The 19,407-nt window shown below is 37.1% G+C and overlaps 7 protein-coding genes across 13 annotated transcripts in view; 5 read left to right on the top strand and 2 right to left on the bottom strand.

Annotated features, from left to right (window-relative positions):
• Window positions 1-569: 569 nt before the first annotated feature.
• On the bottom strand, window positions 570-4,527 carry LOC9328396 (acyl-coenzyme A oxidase 3, peroxisomal). The gene is made up of 13 exons (XM_021012115.1): window positions 3,968-4,527; window positions 3,574-3,691; window positions 3,366-3,473; window positions 3,085-3,257; window positions 2,903-3,002; window positions 2,739-2,813; window positions 2,499-2,629; window positions 2,227-2,362; window positions 2,022-2,141; window positions 1,794-1,940; window positions 1,595-1,699; window positions 1,395-1,496; window positions 570-1,066 (listed from the first exon to the last, which is right to left on the bottom strand). The coding sequence occupies exons 1-13, from the start codon at window positions 4,435-4,437 to the stop codon at window positions 824-826; spliced, it is 2,028 nt and encodes a 675-aa protein (XP_020867774.1). The 5' UTR covers window positions 4,438-4,527; the 3' UTR covers window positions 570-823.
• Window positions 4,528-5,292: 765 nt separating this feature from the next.
• LOC9328395 (probable RNA 3'-terminal phosphate cyclase-like protein) lies at window positions 5,293-8,259 on the top strand. 2 transcript variants are annotated; one of them, XR_002329152.1, is made up of 4 exons: window positions 5,293-5,560; window positions 5,842-5,990; window positions 6,057-6,245; window positions 7,954-8,257. XR_002329152.1 is itself a non-coding variant. In XM_021011134.1 (4 exons), exons 2-4 carry the CDS (start codon window positions 5,873-5,875, stop codon window positions 7,993-7,995), a joined length of 252 nt encoding a protein of 83 aa, XP_020866793.1. In that variant the 5' UTR covers window positions 5,293-5,560; window positions 5,842-5,872; the 3' UTR covers window positions 7,996-8,259. The 2 variants fall into 2 exon arrangements, 1 of the variants encoding a protein (XP_020866793.1); XM_021011134.1 differs by having other exon boundaries at window positions 6,154-6,245; window positions 7,954-8,259.
• Window positions 8,260-8,465: 206 nt separating this feature from the next.
• Window positions 8,466-10,509, top strand: LOC9328394 (LOB domain-containing protein 2). Of its 2 annotated transcripts, none has more exons than XM_021014162.1 (2): window positions 8,466-8,815; window positions 9,841-10,509. In XM_021014162.1, the coding sequence occupies exon 2, from the start codon at window positions 9,850-9,852 to the stop codon at window positions 10,465-10,467; it is 618 nt and encodes a 205-aa protein (XP_020869821.1). In that variant the 5' UTR covers window positions 8,466-8,815; window positions 9,841-9,849; the 3' UTR covers window positions 10,468-10,509. The 2 variants fall into 2 exon arrangements, with proteins under 2 accessions (XP_020869821.1, XP_002892332.1); XM_002892286.2 differs by having other exon boundaries at window positions 9,828-10,509.
• A 405-nt stretch (window positions 10,510-10,914) lies between these two features.
• On the top strand, window positions 10,915-12,664 carry LOC9328393 (pentatricopeptide repeat-containing protein At1g06270). 2 transcript variants are annotated; one of them, XM_002892285.2, is made up of 2 exons: window positions 10,915-11,237; window positions 11,465-12,664. In XM_002892285.2, the coding sequence occupies exon 2, from the start codon at window positions 11,482-11,484 to the stop codon at window positions 12,511-12,513; it is 1,032 nt and encodes a 343-aa protein (XP_002892331.1). In that variant the 5' UTR covers window positions 10,915-11,237; window positions 11,465-11,481; the 3' UTR covers window positions 12,514-12,664. The 2 variants fall into 2 exon arrangements, with proteins under 2 accessions (XP_002892331.1, XP_020870698.1); XM_021015039.1 differs by having other exon boundaries at window positions 11,400-12,664.
• Window positions 12,665-12,951: 287 nt separating this feature from the next.
• LOC9325661 lies at window positions 12,952-15,144 on the top strand. Of its 4 annotated transcripts, XM_021013184.1 has the most exons (6): window positions 12,954-13,034; window positions 13,099-13,379; window positions 13,466-13,564; window positions 13,662-13,795; window positions 13,939-14,091; window positions 14,175-14,377. In XM_021013184.1, exons 2-6 carry the CDS (start codon window positions 13,142-13,144, stop codon window positions 14,199-14,201), a joined length of 651 nt encoding a protein of 216 aa, XP_020868843.1. In that variant the 5' UTR covers window positions 12,954-13,034; window positions 13,099-13,141; the 3' UTR covers window positions 14,202-14,377. The 4 variants fall into 4 exon arrangements, with proteins under 4 accessions (XP_020868844.1, XP_020868842.1, XP_020868845.1 ...); XM_021013185.1 differs by lacking the exon at window positions 14,175-14,377 and adding an exon at window positions 14,639-15,144 and having other exon boundaries at window positions 12,952-13,379; XM_021013183.1 differs by having other exon boundaries at window positions 12,952-13,379.
• LOC9328392 (ervatamin-B) lies at window positions 15,066-16,359 on the bottom strand. Its single transcript, XM_002889550.2, has 2 exons — window positions 15,881-16,359; window positions 15,066-15,802 (listed from the first exon to the last, which is right to left on the bottom strand). Exons 1-2 carry the CDS (start codon window positions 16,323-16,325, stop codon window positions 15,216-15,218), a joined length of 1,032 nt encoding a protein of 343 aa, XP_002889596.1. The 5' UTR covers window positions 16,326-16,359; the 3' UTR covers window positions 15,066-15,215.
• Window positions 16,360-16,449: 90 nt separating this feature from the next.
• The window catches only part of LOC9325660 (phospholipase A1-IIalpha), a 3,097-nt gene continuing 139 nt past the window's right edge, over window positions 16,450-19,407 (top strand). Inside the window, exons 1-3 of the mRNA XM_021013323.1 lie at window positions 16,450-18,142; window positions 18,214-18,571; window positions 18,932-19,392. Of these exons, the coding sequence (XP_020868982.1) occupies window positions 17,907-18,142; window positions 18,214-18,571; window positions 18,932-19,392 (1,055 nt within the window). The 5' untranslated portion in view covers window positions 16,450-17,906. The remainder of the gene's footprint in view (window positions 18,143-18,213; window positions 18,572-18,931; window positions 19,393-19,407) is intronic.

Below are 19,407 nucleotides of genomic sequence, written 5' to 3'. Positions count from 1 at the left end.
AGATATCAAGAAACGGAACATGTGAATGGAAGGTTCGTTTTCTTGTTTTTTTTTTTAAATACTTTTTACAACTAAAAACTCCACAACCTAAACGAATTAACAACTTTAATTAGCTTGTCATATTAATTAAAGAAACGTGAATGGTTTATACAATTGTGAAAACTAACCGAGTGTAGGCTCCTGTCATTTGATTACTCATTGATCGTTAGAGATGCCATACATTCAATTTGTTTTTACACATAGCATAAACTGTTCGGGTTTTCTTAATTAATCTAACCAAGTAAAATATTAAATTAAATTAAAATAGTCAGCCACAACCTAAGCCAATTAAGAATTTAGTTTGCCAGATTAATTGATAAAACACATGATTAAATAAATAGTTGTGAAAACTAACCGAATACGGACTCCTGTCGTTTGAGTAGTCAATTGATCGTTAGAGATGTACAAGTTCAATTTGTTTTCACTCCTAATGCAAGTCATTCGTGTTTCCTTAATTAATCTGGCAAACTTAAATATAATAGATTAGATATAAACATGTCTAATGAAACTTGAATGAATTACAAATTAACTATTCGAAGATTATTTTATCCACAACTCATATACCAATTAAGAATCATAACAACAATTGTTTATAAGAATTTGAAAATGATCACCAAACCTTTTTGTTTAGACCAGTTTAAGTAAAGAATAAACCCTGGATACATATCACATACCCCTTTTAATTTATTATGAAGAGCTTACAACAGTTTCTGTAGATATCGTGAAAACATAACTTTTAAGACATGTGGGAATCATGGAAGAGATTATTACTAGCAGCAAGTAACTAAACTGAAGACCAAGCGTTGGCTTCGACCCAGTTGAATGCAATTGGACTCAAGAAGGAGTCTGGAATGCCGAATGAAGTGACAAGTGCAAGCGCGTGAGGTCTAAGCTCTCCACAGAGCTTTGAAACTTCTCTCCTCACATCTCCAACATTATCCTGAGAAAGGTAACCATACCGCAGCAACGACGGATCTTCTTCCAAGCTGATCAATGCGTACATTGATCTTACAAGACCCAACACATCCTGTTATTAAATACATGGAGGTAGTTAGCTTAGATTAGTTCCTATGCTAGTGGTAGTCTACAGAAACACTATACAAAGAACAAAGCTCTGCTTTTCCTTATCGTGACTAAAAGCTGATGAACTACATAGAGAACCAAAACATCCAACTAGTCTAACAGCTTTTTCCAATCAATCGAGCAATAAACCATTGTTTAAAATCAACTACTCTGCACGTTAATCATATGACATGGAAGCCTAAGGTACCATCCGTGATCCCTAGCTAGCAAAACAACCATGATAGAACTAAATAGGTTCAAAAACGTCACATATAATAATCCTTTTGACCTACCTTTACTGAGCCAGCAGGTAGTTTGGCTTCAGCATCCAAAATGGTTTGCAGTATTGCCTTCTCTGTGAAAGCTTTACCTAAGTCTTCAGCAAGTTGATGACTCTGCAAGTACGGATGGGAAGGAGAAGAAAACCATTACTGAATCCTGAAGGTAGGTGAACAGAAAAGGAAAGCAAATTTTAGGTGAGAAAAATGCTTACCAGGAGGAAAGAGAACTCTCGACTTTCTCCTCTCCCTTGAAGCTGTGCAACTTCAGAAGTAAATCGTTCCAGAAGATCTCGCTCTCTTAAGCAGAACACATTTGTCTGTTAGGGACAAAATACAAGAAAATGTTTAGCAAAAAGTTGAAAATTCATCTAAAAAAATGATAAGAAGGAAAATATTTATGAGGCATATGACCTGGAACTGGCTGCATCTGAGGGTAGACGATGTGAGTTGAGTCGGCAATACAGGACGTGGACTGTTCAGGTGCTCCAATCCTAATCCTTTGAAAGGTTTATTTCTCTTCTTACACGATACATATTCAGCAAAAAGGGCCTTGCTCACCTAAATAAAATTGTATAGTCAAAACAAGAAAATTTTGCAATATTGCTCATGTTCGGAAATCACAATAATGTGCCCGCTTACCTGCTGCATCAATACATTATTGTCACCCTCAAATGTAGTCTGCACATCAAATTCACCTTTCAACTGACCAACTAGATTTTCTGTTTTCACACCTTGCCCTCCTACAGCTTCACGACATTCCTTAAAAATAATAGAAAAAAATAACCTCAGTATGACTCATAGGAGCTTTCTCACATAACAATAAGTATAATGTATTGGTTTTAACCTGAAGTGTGTGCATATTGTGCCAGGTGAGAACAGCTTTGAACCCACTTGAAACAACGTGGATAGCTTTGTTGGTCTCCGGTGTTCTCTTTACGTAAATCATCTTCAATTCATTTGCAGCAAAACTCATAGCATATCTGTGATAAATGAGAAATAATTAAAGAAAACAACTCATCTCTAAAAAGTTGGGACAAATTCTCAGGCCATGCTTTTCACTTCTTTCGGGCATTCGCTTCGAAATTTGATGGCTATAATGTTTGTAAAGATCCTTACGTCTTTGCTAGGAGTGGTAGCAGTCGCCTTTGATGGCTTGGGTAATCAAGGAGGAGGACTTCAGGACCATTAGCTGTAACAGAGAAGGCTCGTCTCGATAATGAGTACCTTATAGCAATAGCTAATCCGACCTGCCACAGTAAAAATCTTAATCAACTACATTGATTCCTGAAACAGTCAGGTTCATATCTTACGAAAGACGTATGTAAGAGATCAAAATAAAACTACTGAAATCTGTACCTTTGCAGAATAAATTGCACTTGATGCAATTGTGACTCGGCCAGAAGTCAAAGGGGCCATGAATGCTCCAAATCTCTGAAAATAAAATTAAAAACATTGGCTCTGCAACTCGGCAAGTATAGTAAAGTTTATCCTAAAAATGGTTCCAGGGTGTAGCATTTTACCTGATCAGGATCTTTAATTGAGCTAACATACTTCCCATCAGACGAAACATCAGCAACTGCGTTCAACAAATTCTCTCTTGGAATTCGAAGATTATCAAACCTGCAATCATAGTGCAATCTTCCATTGAAGTACACACCTTAGTATAAGGTAAAATTAAACTGAACGGAGCTGTGCGTTATACCAGATCCGGCCATTGTCAACACCATTTAGACCAATTTTGTGTCCACAGTCAGCAATGCGGATGTTTGGACATATGTTGCCATCTTGATCCCTGATTTGGGCGATAAAGGCATGGACCCCCTGGTTGGTTCCGTTAATATGAAGCTGTGAAAACACAATTGTGTGTGTTGCATGCTGAACAACCAAAAGAATATCACAAAATTAGTATATGACAAATCAGGGGGAGAACTAAATAGAAACGAGTATTTTGGTACACTCAGGATAGGTATAATGACTACTTACATTAGCTGCCCCACCGATCCAATACTTCTGAGCAGATTCACAAGGAGTAGTTATCACAAACTCTTCAGTTGTTGGGTCATAAGTTGTCAGTGTTTCAATTCCCCGAACCTATATCAAAAGAATTAAATAGAACTCAATATAGGTGTTGAAGATGACCAAGACATAGAGTATGCCTATGTAAAAAAAATGGCAACTAAAATATGCCTACATTACTTCCATGGCCTAGCTCAGTCATTGCAAAACAGCCCTTGACAACATAATCTTCGGTGTTCTTCAGCCACTTTTCATGGTGACGCTTTGTTCCAAAAAACTTTACAGCATTACCCCTGAGTATCACAGAGAAAACACTTATAGCTTATAACACTGTTCTCTGTCTCCCTAAGACGCTAAATAACTTAAAAATTCTATAACCACAATTCGTTGACCAAAGCACAAATTACTCATTTCATATGAACTTTTCAATCTCAGATTAAGAATAATCTGATAATTTTCAATGCCAGATTAGGATTATACCAAGCAGAGCACATCTCAACAATGAGAACAATCAAAGCTTGACGTGAAATTAGAGATATATATGCATGAAATTGTAGTTGTGAACATACCACAAGAAGAAATGAACACCAACTTTGATGGAGACGGAGTGATCATAAATCCCACAAACTTCAAGCAGAGCTAATTTCCTGAGCTCGGCCTCAGGACCTGTCTCCGTCAACCATCCTTTGAAAACCCCATTCTCCAGCAAGTACCAGATCCGCTTCATAGTGATCTCACGCTGCTGCTCCATCGTCTGATTGTAATCCGGCGACACGAAAATCTTACCTCCTCTCTCCTTCCGATTAAACAGATTGCTCTGCATCATGAGTCCATAAATCCAGTCCCGATCCACGACGTTGTGTCCATCGAGTAATTTTCTCATCTCCTTGACATCGAATCCATAGTTCTCGTTTAGCTCCGGTGGAGAGTACTGCAAACATACCTCGCGCGTCAGGGAGAGGTTCGATGCCAGAGGAGTTGATTGGAGTATGTGGTTGGCAAGAACATGAGATCGCCGGAGTGCGCGATTATCCGACATTTCTAGGGATTCCGTTCACCAATATCAATTTTCCGGGAAGATTTTTTTCCGAGAAAGTGACGTTGTGGTTGTTATAAGGAAGATGAAGAAGTTTCAACGATAGTTTCCTATTTTTTTATAAAATTAGTAACGGTTATGAGATTACAAAAATACCCTTCGAGAGAATTAATTTAAAAACCAATTTGGTATGGAGACCATGACACTTCTCCTTGGGAAGTACAAAGGGATTTTAATTCGGATAAGGTCGTTATCGTTATCGCCGTTCAATCTCAGCCGTTGATCAATCGTTGCACTTGTATCAATCCTTGTGTCCACACATCAATTTCTATATAAGTTCCGACACATCGATTGCATAGTTAAGTTTGTTTGGTACATGATTAAAATTTTATGATTTTGATATTTCTATATAAATACAATAAAAACACTAAGTTTCTCTCCTGATCTGATACATCAGTTTTTTGAGCTTTCTTGAGCATGACACATCATTAAAAACGAACTCCAATCAAAACATTTTAAATAATATTCCTTCTATTCCATTTTATTAGATGTTTGGACTAAAAGCACAAAGATTAAGAAACAATAAATGTTTTTTCATTTATGAAAATTCAACCAATAGAAAAAAATACTGCATAATTAAAATAATTAAAAACTATTAAACTAATACAAAGTAGAGAAAATCTTATATAATAGAACAAATAAAAATGTCTAAAACATTTTATATATTGGGACAGAGGGAGTACAACTCAGTTTTGCTGTTCAGTAATAATCTTCTATTTTGCCACATCATTTTTCTGTTAAAGCATATCTTACTATTTTGGGCTTATTGTTTGAAAAGAAGTCAAGTGGGCTTATTAATTATTCAGATTGAAATCGACAACTAGACCAAAAAAAAACAGAGGAGGGTGACAAAAAAAAAACAGAGGAGGACGAAGAAGATGAAGGGAAGCCAAAGCTTGAAGCAAAGGCTGCTTCTTTGGAGTTTCGACACTTTCTTCAACACCTATCTTTATTGATGAGATTAGTGCCGACGACATGATCCCTGCTCTCCGCCCTCACGAAGTTAATCTTCTCCGCCACTTAGAAACTGTCACCGATGACGCTGTCGTTGAGATTAACGAGACCGGTAAGTAACGTACCACCTAAATTAGGGTTCATGACTTAAGATTTACTGATATTAAGAATGATTCATAGAAAATTTAACATCTTAGGGTAGTTTTGCTATTGAGCTGAAGCTAAGTCTCACCAATTTAGGATTTGTGACTTCAAATTTTCTATCTTTCAGTTGAGTTTTGATTACAATCATGTTTTTTTGTGTCTGAGAGCAAAACTTGAAGAAGAAAATGCTATTTTTATATTCGAATTGGTTTGTTAGTTTTTAATAGGTTGTAATATATATTTTGGCAGGGATTCAATAAAGTACAAGCATGTAATTATAATGGGAGGGAAGAACTTGGTTCACAGCTGCGCTATGAGTCGATTAGTTGGCTATTATCTTGAGCCATTGCTTGTGTTGGGTTTATTTGAAAAGAAGCCTCTTTCGATTAGGCTCAGAGGTATGTAATCTTCTACTCCAAAACAGCTTTCAAAGGCATGTGGATTATAATCGAGCGAGCAAATAGTTTTAGTTTTGTAGGAATTACAAATGATCCAAGAGGACCTTGACACATTCCGTTCCACTACTTTTGTATATCATAAAGCTTTTTGGAGTCCATGCAGAAGCTTTGGAGCTTGAATTCGAAGCTTGTGGATTAGCTCAAGATGGAGGTGGAGAAGCTCTCTTAACAGTTCCAACTGTTAAGACTCTAACTGTATGTACTTGTTCATTTCCTCTTTTTTTTTTTTTTTTTGCTTTCCTCACTGCGAGCTTCATATAGATTACTTATCTGGATTTCGGGTGCTGTAGTTTCTTTATTCCGAATTTCTTTTGACCCTAGGACAAAAATCATTTAATATGTGGTGGTTTTTTTATTGCTTAACTGTCTTATAATCAACTGTAACATTGTTCTGTTAGTTGGTTTTTATTGTTATATATTTTATGGATTATTGATTTTTCTATCTTCCAGTGAGTTTTTGGTTTTGGATTAGTCTTTTTCTTTAATTTGTTGCTGTTTGCACAATCATTGAATGTAACAATTGTTATGGGTTTAGTTTGGCGTGCGAATAATTGTTATTCAGTGAAAGAATTTTGATAGCTTTAAGCCTTCATATTTCTGTTTGAAGTTACAGCTAACACAATCTCTATCAAGTTTAACAGTTCATGTACCTTCACTATAGATCCTTAGGAGTATTTCTTGGTATTTAGGCTGGAAATAACGATTCCAATTCTGCCTCTTCTTCTTCTTTCCAATCCAATCATCGAGTTAGTTTGGATTGCATACAATCTATTTATTTTATTCATAATCATAACCAAATTACAAGAAAATAACACGTATGAAACTATTAGGACATCTCCAACCCTACTCTATTTTAGAGTAAAAATACAAAATTCTTCTCCAACCCTACTCTATAATTGACTCTAAAATAGAGATTTCTGCAGATTGACTCTATATATAGAGCAACTCTATTCTCAACTCTATTTTTGAGTTCAACTTTTTCATTTATACTTTAGTCCCTCAAATTTAAACTTTTTTATTTAATACATATAATCATTTTATAAACAACAATTACAACACATAGCTTTATAAACTTAACAAGCAAACAAGTACTAAATTTAAAATAAACAACATAAGAAAACTAAAACATAAAACTAGTAATTTAATAGTCCGGTAAATTGCTTGTAGATCCACCAAGATAGTTAAAATATTGTCCAAATGAAGTAGATGGAGGAGGAGTTTTTTTATCTTGATCTTGTTGTTGGACACGTCGTTTTTGTAAAATCCGTGCTTGTTCACTCTCAAAATATGCCCGAACATTTGGGTTTTGAAAGGAATTCAAATCACATTTATTTTGTTTTCTTCCTTTAGCTCATTCAAAGCATAATATCCGGTTTCAAGAGTTTCTTGGTAGATTTAAAAAAATCAAAGATAAAGAAGCTTATTTCTCACTACGAAATGCTTTAATTGATCATATGTAGGAAAAATATTCTAATGGTGTTATTTAAAATAAAATTTGTAATGTTTTATTATTGTTATATGATGTAATGTTTTTTTTTAATAAATAATTAGTGTTTAATTTAAATAATTTCATATTTTATGAGAATTTTGCAAATCTATAATATATGGGGTCAAATTGTAAATTATATAATTAAAATGCATTAGTATATAAAATAGAAATAGAATATTTCTAAGAATATTCTTTTTTAGAGTAGAAAATAGACATATACATTGGAGAGAAACCCTCCTCTTACTCTATTTTAGAGTAAGATATAGAGCTCTACATTGGAGATGGTCTTAGTGCTTAAGAGATTTAGAGAAACTTAATAAAAAAAGACATGGTAAACGTTAAATGAATTCTGGCACAACTTCTCTAAAACATTATTTGTTTTTGGTGTAATGATTTGGTTTTAAATTTCTGCAGCTAAAGAAACAGTGCAACAGACTGGAGAAACGAGACCTATGACATATGTATGAGATCATTCATCGAACTCGAAACCTAAGATGTGAAGCGGAGGATTTATATCTTTGGTCTTGGAAGTTGGGGAATCCATTTGTGTGCTCTGTTTCTGAGGTAGGTAGGTAGGTAGGTAACTTGGGTGTGTTAACATAGTGGATGCCCTGAAATTATATGGATAGCTTTGTTTGTATTTCTCATAGCAGAACAAAGATGAAGAATATGTTGTCAAGCTCTTAGACAAGTAAACATATTTGTAATTACTGTTTCTTGCAAACAAACTTTTTTTTAAAGTTTGTGGTAAACACTCTTTCTTTTGTTTTTGTTGCAATTAAACTGATTTGGTTTTGGTTGTTTAAATTAAAAAAAAAAATCAAAAAAGTATCCCGCGACGTAGCGCGAATTTCAATCCTAGTTGGTATAAATAACGTAAATAGTATCATGGCTCTTGCATAAGACAATCTGAAATATAATAATAACTTACTAAAATCATATTTTCCCCATTATAATTAAAAAAAAAATCCAATAAAAAGCAAAATTTCGTTTTGTTTATTGATTTCCTAGTTGTTATTGTCCTTTGTCATGAGCAACCTAAAAAACTCATAATCGAACCTTCATCCAAACACCTTTTTCTTTCATTAACCAAACAATCTTTTCATGTTCATTAGACAAACTCTTTGTGCACCATTATTCTTCTTTCTTTTTTTTTCCAAAAATAACAAATAATAAATAATACTCATCAACCAATATCTATCCTTTATTATTAATATAAATCCATAACTCCAATTGCTATTAACCCACAAATGAAGGAAAATAAAAGAGGCAAGAGGTTTGTATGACCCTTCTCGACATTATCTTCAAACTTTTATTCTTCTCTGAGATATATGTTTCCTTTGTGGAGATTTTATAATGTTTCAATTAGTCTACCAGATTCATGCATGTATTCATACATAGTTGTGATTCCCATTAATTTATATATAGCACTAATATGAAATTTTTGTTATACTTCCCAAATTTTTAGTACGTTATATATATTGGTCTCTCTTAATATATCAGGATTGGTTGAAGACCTTATTGCATACTCATGTACATGTAGAAACACATTTTTATGATTATAATATTAGCTTTCGTTAAATTAATCTATATATGCCATGTTTTTTTTATATATTTTTTGATCCGATATGAAAATGTTCCTTTTTCGAATTAACTTCATATATTATAAGTCATTGACCCACTAATTATTTATAATTTAGAAACTAGATTATAGAAACGATTTTGAATAATAACAAAAAAAAAAAACATGAATTATGATAATAATATGTTATTAAAGTAATCAATTGTAGAAAAAAAAGATTTGTAGTTTAGTATTTTGTGTTAATTAATATCGTTGTTGTATCACACTTGATTTCAAAACCATATATATTACATGTAAATGTATTTCTTAAAGAATTTTAGAACGAAGGCTTTTAAGCCATGTTGGATCTTAAAGTACTAGACAGGTTAGCTTTACGGCTAAATCCAAAAATCGGCTTTACCAATATTTAGAAAAAGGTTACCAATCGAACATTTCTCTAAATTTATAGTGTAAACTTTTTAAGAACACAATAAAAGTGTAAACTTCTTCTATACCACGTGAATACTAATTTCCAACAAATTGCGTTAGAATCTACATCAAATTGTTGAAAGAAAAAAAAATCTACATCAAAAGATTAGTTAATAGGTTTACAAAAAACTTATCAAACCCTAACTATATAACGATCTATCGATCACTTTCTGACTTTTTGAGGTAATGTCTTAACCGGATCGATCACTAACATTTATATTTGTATTATAATTCGAAGTTTTTGTTACTAGGGACATGAGATGATGCAAAGGAACTCTAACAACACCACCACCACCACAAACATCTCCAATAACTCATCGTCGCATCAAGCTTGTGCATCATGTAAACATCAAAGGAAGAAATGTAACAATGAATGTATCCTATCGCCGTATTTCCCAGCCCGCAAGACCAAAGAGTTTCAGGCCGTGCACAAGGTCTTCGGTGTCAGTAACGTACAAAAAATGGTACGGACCGTACGTGAAGAGGACCGTACCAAGCTCTCTGATTCTTTGACATGGGAAGCTCTCTGGAGACAGAAAGATCCGGTCCTTGGCTCCTATGGAGAGTATAGGAGGATTTGTGAAGAGCTCAAGTTATACAAAAGCTTGGTTCATAACCAACCTCTTATCGGTAATTGGGATAATAATCAACGAGTGTTCAGCAATAATAGTAACAACAAGAACGGGTTAGCTATGAATTCGAGTGGCTCGGGAGGGTTAAGTGTTAACAACAACGGTGTTGGTGTGAATCGGGAGATTGTCAACGTTGGATATACATCAAGGAATGTGCAAGGTGGCTGGGAAAATTTGAAGCAAGATCAAAGGCAACAATGTTATGCAGTGATTAATGGTTTCAAACAACACTATGTCCCACTCTAAGTAACAAGCTATGATGTTTAATTGTTGAGCTTTTTCTTGCAATTTGTGGTTTATATATCTCCCGGAGTAAAAACCGGCACTGGTACGGCCATCTTGCGAAAGTAAAATTTCATAATTAGTATACACTATAATTTGGAATTGGCAAAGAAATTATAGGATTACGTTAATGTTTTTTTTCTTTGACCTATACAGAGATAGTTTTATATTTTTGTAATGTTTTAGAGAATGCATTATGTAATGGACGTTTAATGGTGTCAGACCAAAAAATTAGTTCTATAATTATTAATTGGTGCCTATTAAATTTGACATTTTTCAAATGTCTCCTGAAAAAATCAGAATTTTGTAGGTCCAAATCTGAAATAAAAGTGGCTGAACCGACCAATTTCCGGTTAAACGTAAACCTTTTGGATATATCCGGTTAGGTTTAAAAACACGTGAAACCTCGAAACACAACAGAGGCTGGTAATTTCGTTTGAATCAAAACGCAACTCTGACTCTTAAGTCTAAAGATTCCTTCTTTCTTCAAATCACACGATTCTGCTACTTATCAAATCTGTGAAGAACGTATCCGATCGAAGCTCATGGGTGTTTCGGAATACTCGGTTTGATCCGATTTTCCAAACCTTAGGTCATTGCCTATTCATTTGAATTCTCCACATCTTGCCGTCCAGTCGTTCGATGATATTCCTCTGTGAAGCAAAATCTCGTTCTTCTCCAGTTACCGGATTATTCCTCCTGGGCTTAGCTTGAAGTTTCTTAAATGCACTCAGGTATGACTTTGTATGATTTCCCCTAACTCCCGATTTGCAGAAAATATACTTGCGCTACTAAAAGATGATCCTTTAAATGAACATTGGTCTTTTCATCACCATCATCGACATTAGTTGAGAGCATTGAATGATTCTAGGTGTTACTTTCTGTTTACTTTCCAGGTTTACTATAGGAGAAGAGGCTTTTTTTCAGATGCCAAGTTAATGAATTTATAGTGGATCATCAGGTCTCGGAGAATAGGAAATGGCATTTCGCTTGACACATCTGCGAAAACCTCTTGCTTATGCTCGGTCCTTCAATGCCTGCTTTCCGTTTTTTCGGTCAATCTCTTCCTTTGAAGCGGTTGAAAAGGCGATAAAATGTGCTGTTGAGACAAAGGAGTATCTTAGAATCCCTGAACTTGTTGTTTCACTCAAAGAGCCCTACCAGAACTCAATGTTATTCTCTTTTCTCTCTGCTTTCCAACATCAGCATAGAATCCGAGTCATTGACGAAATCCTCCAAAGTTTTGTTCCCGTGAGACCTCGTTCACTGCCCAAGATTGTCTACTCCAGTCTTCTTACTTACTGCCTTCAGAGTTCCGATCCTCTTCCTTTGTCTTTCGCAATCCTCCAACGCACTCTTCGGTCTGGCTGTCTTCCTAATCCTCAGACTCAACTCCTTCTGTCTGATGCTTGGCTTGAACGGCGACGAGGATCCCAGTCTGTTGCTGATATTATTAATGAGATGAAATTGATTGGATACAGTCCTGATACTGGAACCTGCAATTATTTAGTGTCCTCTCTGTGTGCTGTTGATAAGTTGGATGAGGCCATTAAAGTTGTGGAGGAAATGGGTGCAGCTGGCTGTATTCCTGATGTGGAAAGCTATGGGGCGGTGATTAATTCATTGTGTTTGGCTAGAAAGACTAACGATGTGGTGAAGATTGTCAAAGAGATGGTGAGCAAAGCTGGAATTTCTCCACGGAAAGGGATGCTGACAAAAGTAGCAGCAGCTCTGAGAGCCAACAGGGAAATTTGGAAAGCCATTGAGATGATCGAGTTTGTAGAAAGTCGGGATTACCCTGTGGAGTTTGAGAGTTATGAGGTGGTAGTCGAGGGTTGCCTGGAGGTTAGGGAATACATTTTGGCAGGGAAGATGGTGATGAGAATGACTGATAGAGGGTTCATACCATATATCAAGGTTAGGCAAAAAGTGGTGGAGCGTCTGATTAGCATCGGTGAATGGAAGCTTGCTTGTACTGTTAGACAAAGGCTTTCGGAACTGAGGTCTTAGGTATTTCTCAGATACGTGTTAAGATTTTTTGTAAGAATAGCTGCTGTAGTTACGACCCTGGAATGAAACTCACAACCCGAACTTGGGAATATTTTTGTTGCTTCTGGTTAAACATATATATCTTTTTATAGCAGTGATCCGTTTGTCCCCATATCTTGTATATATATTGTGCACTCCATCTGCAAGCTGTTGTGGTGTATTTGTAAGTGATATTAAAGAGATGAAAGGTGATAAGTGGCCAAAAGCTCAAAACAAATGGCAAGGCCTGTTTGATAACTAAGGTTGGTACATAATAAAAATTTATGATTTTGATATTTCTATCGGTCTGATTACTCAGTGATTAGTGATATATATATATGTCATAATATTATTCTTTTTTGAAGTTCTTATAAATGCAACGTAAATACTAAAATAGTATCACGGATTCATGGCCCCAATTTGTCGGTAAAATACAACTAATGGGCCGTGAATTCCTCTCTCTCTCTCCCCCCGTCGTTTAGGCTGATTGGACGATAAGCGAGGTAGGTGATTTAACCGTGTCAATCTATCTCGTACGAGTTATATGATGTTTGATTTCCGTTCTAGATTGTACGACCTTGGCTTTCCCAATTTGATTTTAAAGTCTTGAATGATGGATGATGCCAAGTATGAGGCTGTTACTGGGGTCATTTGGGACATCAAGAGGTGTCCGGTTCCCACTGGCTTTGATGCTCGTCGGGTCGGTCCGTGTATCAGACGGTTATTGGAGAATTTAGGCTACACTGGTCCTCTCACCATCACTGCCGTTGGCATACTGACAGACGTCTCTGATGACTTTCTGCGAGCCATCACTTCCACTGGAATCACTCTTGATCACGTCCCCTACGGTTAGAGTATCTTCTTAACCTTATGCGGTAATCGATATTTTCCCTGATGAATAGAGAGAGACTTAATTCTTTAGTTTCTGAAACAGATTACAAGAGCATTGTGACAGTTATGTATAACTGGACCGATAGCAATCCACCCCCAGCCAATTTAATGGTCATATCCACAGCCTTCGATAAAACCGTCGGTGAGTGATCCTTGGAGGGATACAACATTCTTCGGCCGTTTGGATATGATCCTCTTGCCTTCCCCTCTACTAATGCAGAAATCCTCTGGAGACACAGAGGCTCTTGGGGAGGATAAGTGCAGTGGAAAGAGTGAATCTGTCCCCTGGGTTTGCTCAGTATGCGAAGATGTTGATGGCCAAGGCTTGGATGAATTCAAAAGCCATCTCTCTAGTCAAAAACATGAACTTGAGGTAATTAAGCATCCTAGCCCAGACCGGCTTGACTTGTTGTATCAATACATAACTTTCTAAATCAACACCCTCTAATTACAAGTATCCCTTTCTCACTTGTAGGTTTTTTTGGCCTAAATTTATGTTCATTTGGTTTCAAGCAGGTGTCCAACTGGTTCCCTGAGAAGCAACAGCATTCAGCACCAAGTGAGTCTCATGATGAGGAAGACCAGGAGGAGGCTGTTGAAGCGGGAGTTGAGTCTCCCCTTGATTCTCATCCGAATAATTCTACTACCATGTTGAGGAAGCAACCAAAGGTAAAGTTTTAATATCTGACAACGTTGAGATCTCTAATTTTTATCATTTTGGGGTTTTCTTAATGAAAACTAAAACATCATAGAAAAAGCGCAAGAAACGTAGTACCTGAAGAAGAAGAAGAAGAAGAAGAAGAGTACATGGCCCATTGTGTTGTTATACTTCAAGCGGCAAACTCTTATATAATAAATCTTACAAGAAAATATATATCAAACATTTCCGTAGATTTCAGAAATATATCCAATGCATGTATCACATGAGATTTAAGCAAACATTCTTTACCAACCATATTTTAGTTTATAAAGTTAAGTCACAACCACAACCATTTTTTAACCATAGCTTATAGTTTGATATATATACATATTATGTTATTTGTCAATAACATGCTTTCTACGAATTTGTATTTGAAACATTTCGACAATAAAACAAACCAGTAAACGACATGTTATGTAAGAATAGCTGCAGTTACGATCCTGGAATGAAACTCACAACCCGAACTTGGGAATATTTTTGTTGTTTCTGATTAAACATACACTTTTTTTATTGCAGTGATCCCTTTGTCCCCCTATCTTGTATATATTGTGCACTCCATCTGCTTTGCAAGCTGTTGTGGTGCATTTTTGTAGTGTCGGGTAAAGCATGTAATAGTGAGGCCAGAATGTGATGGTATAGTGAAACCATTGGAAGCTGATGATGAATTTTTTTTGTGGACTTATGTGGATGTTATTTCTTGTCACTTGTTCCCATTGTCATAATTAGCTTATATCCTAGGTTGTGAAGATTATCTTTTCCATGAGACCCTTGTGTTTGTTAAATATCACTAGACTCAATGCCAAACCTACTGTTATAAGAAGCAAGTTATCAAACAGGATGCTTCTAGGAGAAAGTACCAATCGTTCAAGCGAGCCTCGTGTGCTTAGGCAGGTATTATATAGTAAACACATGTTTCTCTTATAATCGCGTCTTAACTTTAGAATCCTGTTAACGATAACCTGCCTCTCAATTATCTCTAGTACTTTATTTTACAATCGTAATTATTTTAGCTGCGCTATTGCAGATAGTCATACAGAGAGCATTGTCATATTAAGGTTCTGTTAGGTTCTAAAGCTTGTGGAGATTCATGGACTCACTGCAAGGGATAGCTTGCCAGCATAGCAATACCACATTTACCCGTGTCTTCGCTTATACCACGCTCCATCCGTATGTAGCCTTCTTCACCCCAGCCAGTTCCCCATGAATTCTTTACGATCCAGTACTTTTGATCGCCTTCTACTCCATATCCAACAACAGTCACTCCATGGTTGAGATTTGTTCCACAGTAACTTGTGAAAACACCAGAAGAGTAGAGCTGAAAGATAAACCCACCAGCATCGATTCCAACTGATACTGGCTGTTGAGCTGCAGCGATTTGTAGGCTCGCCTCGTTCTGGGCTACTTTTTGGTATCCTTGTATCGTAACTACCTTATTTTTGGCTTTTTCTTGATCGCAGGTACCCTCTATGCCTGTGTATGGGTAGTCGGTCTCGGTGGTGAGTCCACCATTGCTTTTGATGAATTCAAAGGCTGTTTCCATTAATCCGCCACTACAGCCTTTGTTGTAAGTGCCGACATCACAATCTATGAGTTGTTGTTCTGAGAGAGACACTAAATTCCCTGTTTTAATCTTGTTGATGCCTTCAATAGCTGCTACTGCAGAGAATGCCCAGCAACCTCCTGCAACAAGAAAAACAAAACACAATCAGATTGTCACCAGTTGAATTATGAATGTTTGAAAAGTCTTATGTTTCATACCGCATTTTCCTTGATTTCTGATAGGAGTCACAGCACCTTGAGTCCTCCAGTCCACAGCGTCCGGGACATTGCCTGCTGGGTCACAAACTGGTCTCTGCTTCTTGTGTAACCTCAAGGAAGACGTGTTCAACCCGAGAAAATGGGCCTTAAACTCAGAATTGGTCATGTCTGCAAATCTGTTATCCGTTAGCTTAAAGGGCAAGTGGAGGGAGTTGATGTAGTCAATCAACTGGACGTTAGACTGGTATATCCCAAACCGTAGCATCCACTCATCCCTTCCTCCATATAGTTTGCTGTGGGTTTTAAGCCACTTCTCGAACCGCTGCTTCAGGGTTTTGTGTGGGTCATACACAGAGGAATTGACGGAACATAGCTTTGAAGCTATCAAGACAAAGCAAATCAAAACGACAAGGGTCAGGTTAGAATTTCTAAGTACATTCAGCATTTTTATTTGTTTTAAGTTGGAGTTTGGGAAATGAGTTTGGTTTCTCGTATATAAGCTTCAGTCCTGTGCTGCTTTCCTGGTCACAGGTTTTGTGTTTTGTTGCAGTTCCAGTGGGACAAGTTTCCTTCTGTCTCATCCTTAACAATATGCAGAAACGTAAGTTTAAGAGTAAGTCGTAGAATTTAGTTTATTTAGTCAACTGATATATGTTTATGTTTATGCCTGTAGCTCCAGAAGTCATATTTTTTTTTTGTCTTGAAAACTAAACGTACTCGTTGTAAAACTGGTGCTGATTGGGTTTCTCTGAAGATTGTTGATCCTTCCATTGTGAACTTGAGTCCTTCTTTCTTTGTCATTTCTCTAAATAAAGTACAATTTTTTGACCCAAGAAGATTCAGTTTCTTGAGCTATGAAAAAACATGTGACGCAGAAATTTGAGGCTTCCAGGTACTTAATTCTTATTGTAGCACTTATAATTCTTACTATGATGTTTCTAGTTTGTCTAACTCTTGGTTTATGATACTGCAAAATATGTTTAGAATCTAAGTTCATGACAGTCAGAACCTGTTGAGAAACTTTGCTCAGATGCGGTTCAAGACTTGCTTGCTAAAGCCTCTTTCGGTTATGGAAAACCAGTGCCTCCCCTTCAAATGTTACATGAATATGCTTTGATTTGATGCTTCACAAAGAAAAGAGAAATCTTGAATATGGAAAGAAGCCATAGATATTGTTCAGCAAGAAAAGTGAACCAAGGATGATGCTTGCTTTGTCATGCGGTGGTCTCATGAATATGGAAAGAAGCCATAGATGAGGTGGTCTCATCAGTCCATTACCGATAACTGAAAAACTTGAGTCGCAAAGAAATCTATTGAGAAGAAGAGCTTTCCGATGTCACAAGTCCCCATGTACAAAAACTCCTGCATCAATGTCTGATTGTAACTCAAAGGTCAGATGATTCTTAAGCAGCACCAGACAGGTTCATCTACAGAGAGGAATGTCGGAAAATGAAGACAATGGTCATAAGGGGTGGTTGATTCTGTTTGAAGGAAAGATCTAGGTATTAGGCAACATGCTCTGGGAAGCGAACCAGTCTTACTTGATGGTGACAACTCTTTTTGAAAAATTTAGTTTCAGGTTCCAAACCATTGGTGGGAGATAGTGGAATCTTCAAGAATGAGGCAGAGCAGAGAACATGAATACAATGAAACTCACCGGTCAAGTGCACCTGAACAACGCTGGTCGCTGAGTACAATCCCCTGCTTCGGTTCTAGATAGATGTTTCCGGTTTGGCTTAACCGAACAGGCTATAGAGGAAATGGTCTTTAATGAATTTAATTTCGATGTAACTAACAATACATGTTTTAAGCGTTGATTAACCGTTCAAAAAGTGATGTGAAATCCTACAATTGTAATATGCGTACACTTAACAAAAACTTAAATCAGCACTATTTATGTGAAGGGACATGCATTAAGGACCAATTCCTTCACGCATTATCCAATTCTTTCACACAAGGAGCAATGTTACTCTCCAAACATCAAGAACAAGAAGAAAAAGGTTTGTGAAAAAAATCTAAGGCAAACATGGTGGAGGGCATACCAAAGAGATGGAAGGTGCTAAGTGGCCAAAACAAATGGCAAGGCCTGCTTGATCCACTTGACCCGGATCTTCGCCGCTACATCATTCACTATGGTGAGATGTCTCAGGTTGGTTATGATGCCTTTAACTGGGACCGTAAGTCCAAATACGCCGGTGATTGTTATTACTCAAAGAACCAACTGTTTGCTCGAACCGGCTTCCTTAAAGCCAACCCTTTCAGGTACTTGCCATACACCCACAATGTTTCATCTTTGACTCGACGATGTAAGCTTACGGATGATAGATTTTCAGGTACAATGTGACTAAGTACATCTACGCAACAGCTTCCATAAAGTTACCAATCTGTTTCATCGTCAAGTCTTTGTCAAAGGATGCATCTCGCGTGCAGACTAACTGGATGGGTTACATTGCAGTTGCTACAGACCAGGGTAAAGCGATGTTAGGAAGGAGAGACATTGTTGTTGCATGGAGAGGAACACTTCAGCCATATGAATGGGCTAATGATTTTGACTTTCCGCTTGAGTCAGCTATCTCGGTTTTCCCAGTAACTGACCCCAAAGATAACCCTCGTATTGGAAGTGGCTGGCTCGACATCTATACCGCTTCTGATTCTCGCTCACCTTATGACACGACTAGTGCACAAGAACAGGTCCTCACCTTTCTCTTTTATCATCGGATTCACTTCTGTGCAGAGATGTTATGGTGGCCTAAGGTTGGTCCAGTTTGGACTGTTCTACTAATTTCGGAACATCAGGACCAGACCAGGACGGTTCCAAACCTAAGCCCACTGCAGGCCATGAAAAAACCCGTTGTGTCGTTTTTTTGGGGTGCCTTTTCCAGGTTCAATGCAGTCCTGCCCGCGGGATAAAATCAGTGAAAGGTTCAACTTATCAAGGCCGAGATGGGTTGAGCTCAAAACGTGGCGAGGCGACCCATTACAACGTCAACAACACTACTTCCATTTCTCCTTCTTTCTCCTAATGGCATCGTGTCTTGGTTTTGGTTTTAGGTACAAGGAGAGCTGAAGAGGTTGCTAGAACTTTACAAGAATGAGGAAATAAGCATCACTTTCACAGGCCATAGCTTGGGCGCAGTTATGTCAGTTTTATCAGCTGCAGATCTTGTCTATGGCAAAAAAAACAAGGTCAATATAAGTCTTCAAAAAAAGCAAGTTCCTATCACAGTTTTTGCTTTCGGGAGTCCTCGGATTGGAGACCATAACTTCAAAAACATCGTCGACTCACTCCAACCACTAAACATCCTAAGAATAGTAAATGTTCCAGATGTCGCACCACATTATCCACTCTTACTGTATGCAGAAATTGGCGAGGTGTTAGAGATCAATACTTTGAACTCAACATACCTGAAACGGTCTCTGAACTTCAGGAACTACCATAACCTGGAGACATACCTGCACGGCATAGCAGGGATGCAAGATACAGCCGGGGTATTCAAGCTGGAGACTTCTCCGCACCAACACGGAAA

This window comes from Arabidopsis lyrata, assembly GCF_000004255.2.
Source record: "Arabidopsis lyrata subsp. lyrata unplaced genomic scaffold ARALYscaffold_1, whole genome shotgun sequence".
Taxonomy (NCBI): domain Eukaryota; kingdom Viridiplantae; phylum Streptophyta; class Magnoliopsida; order Brassicales; family Brassicaceae; genus Arabidopsis; species Arabidopsis lyrata.
Note: the sequence above shows the minus strand (reverse complement) of the source record. Positions and strands in the feature narration are given on the sequence as shown.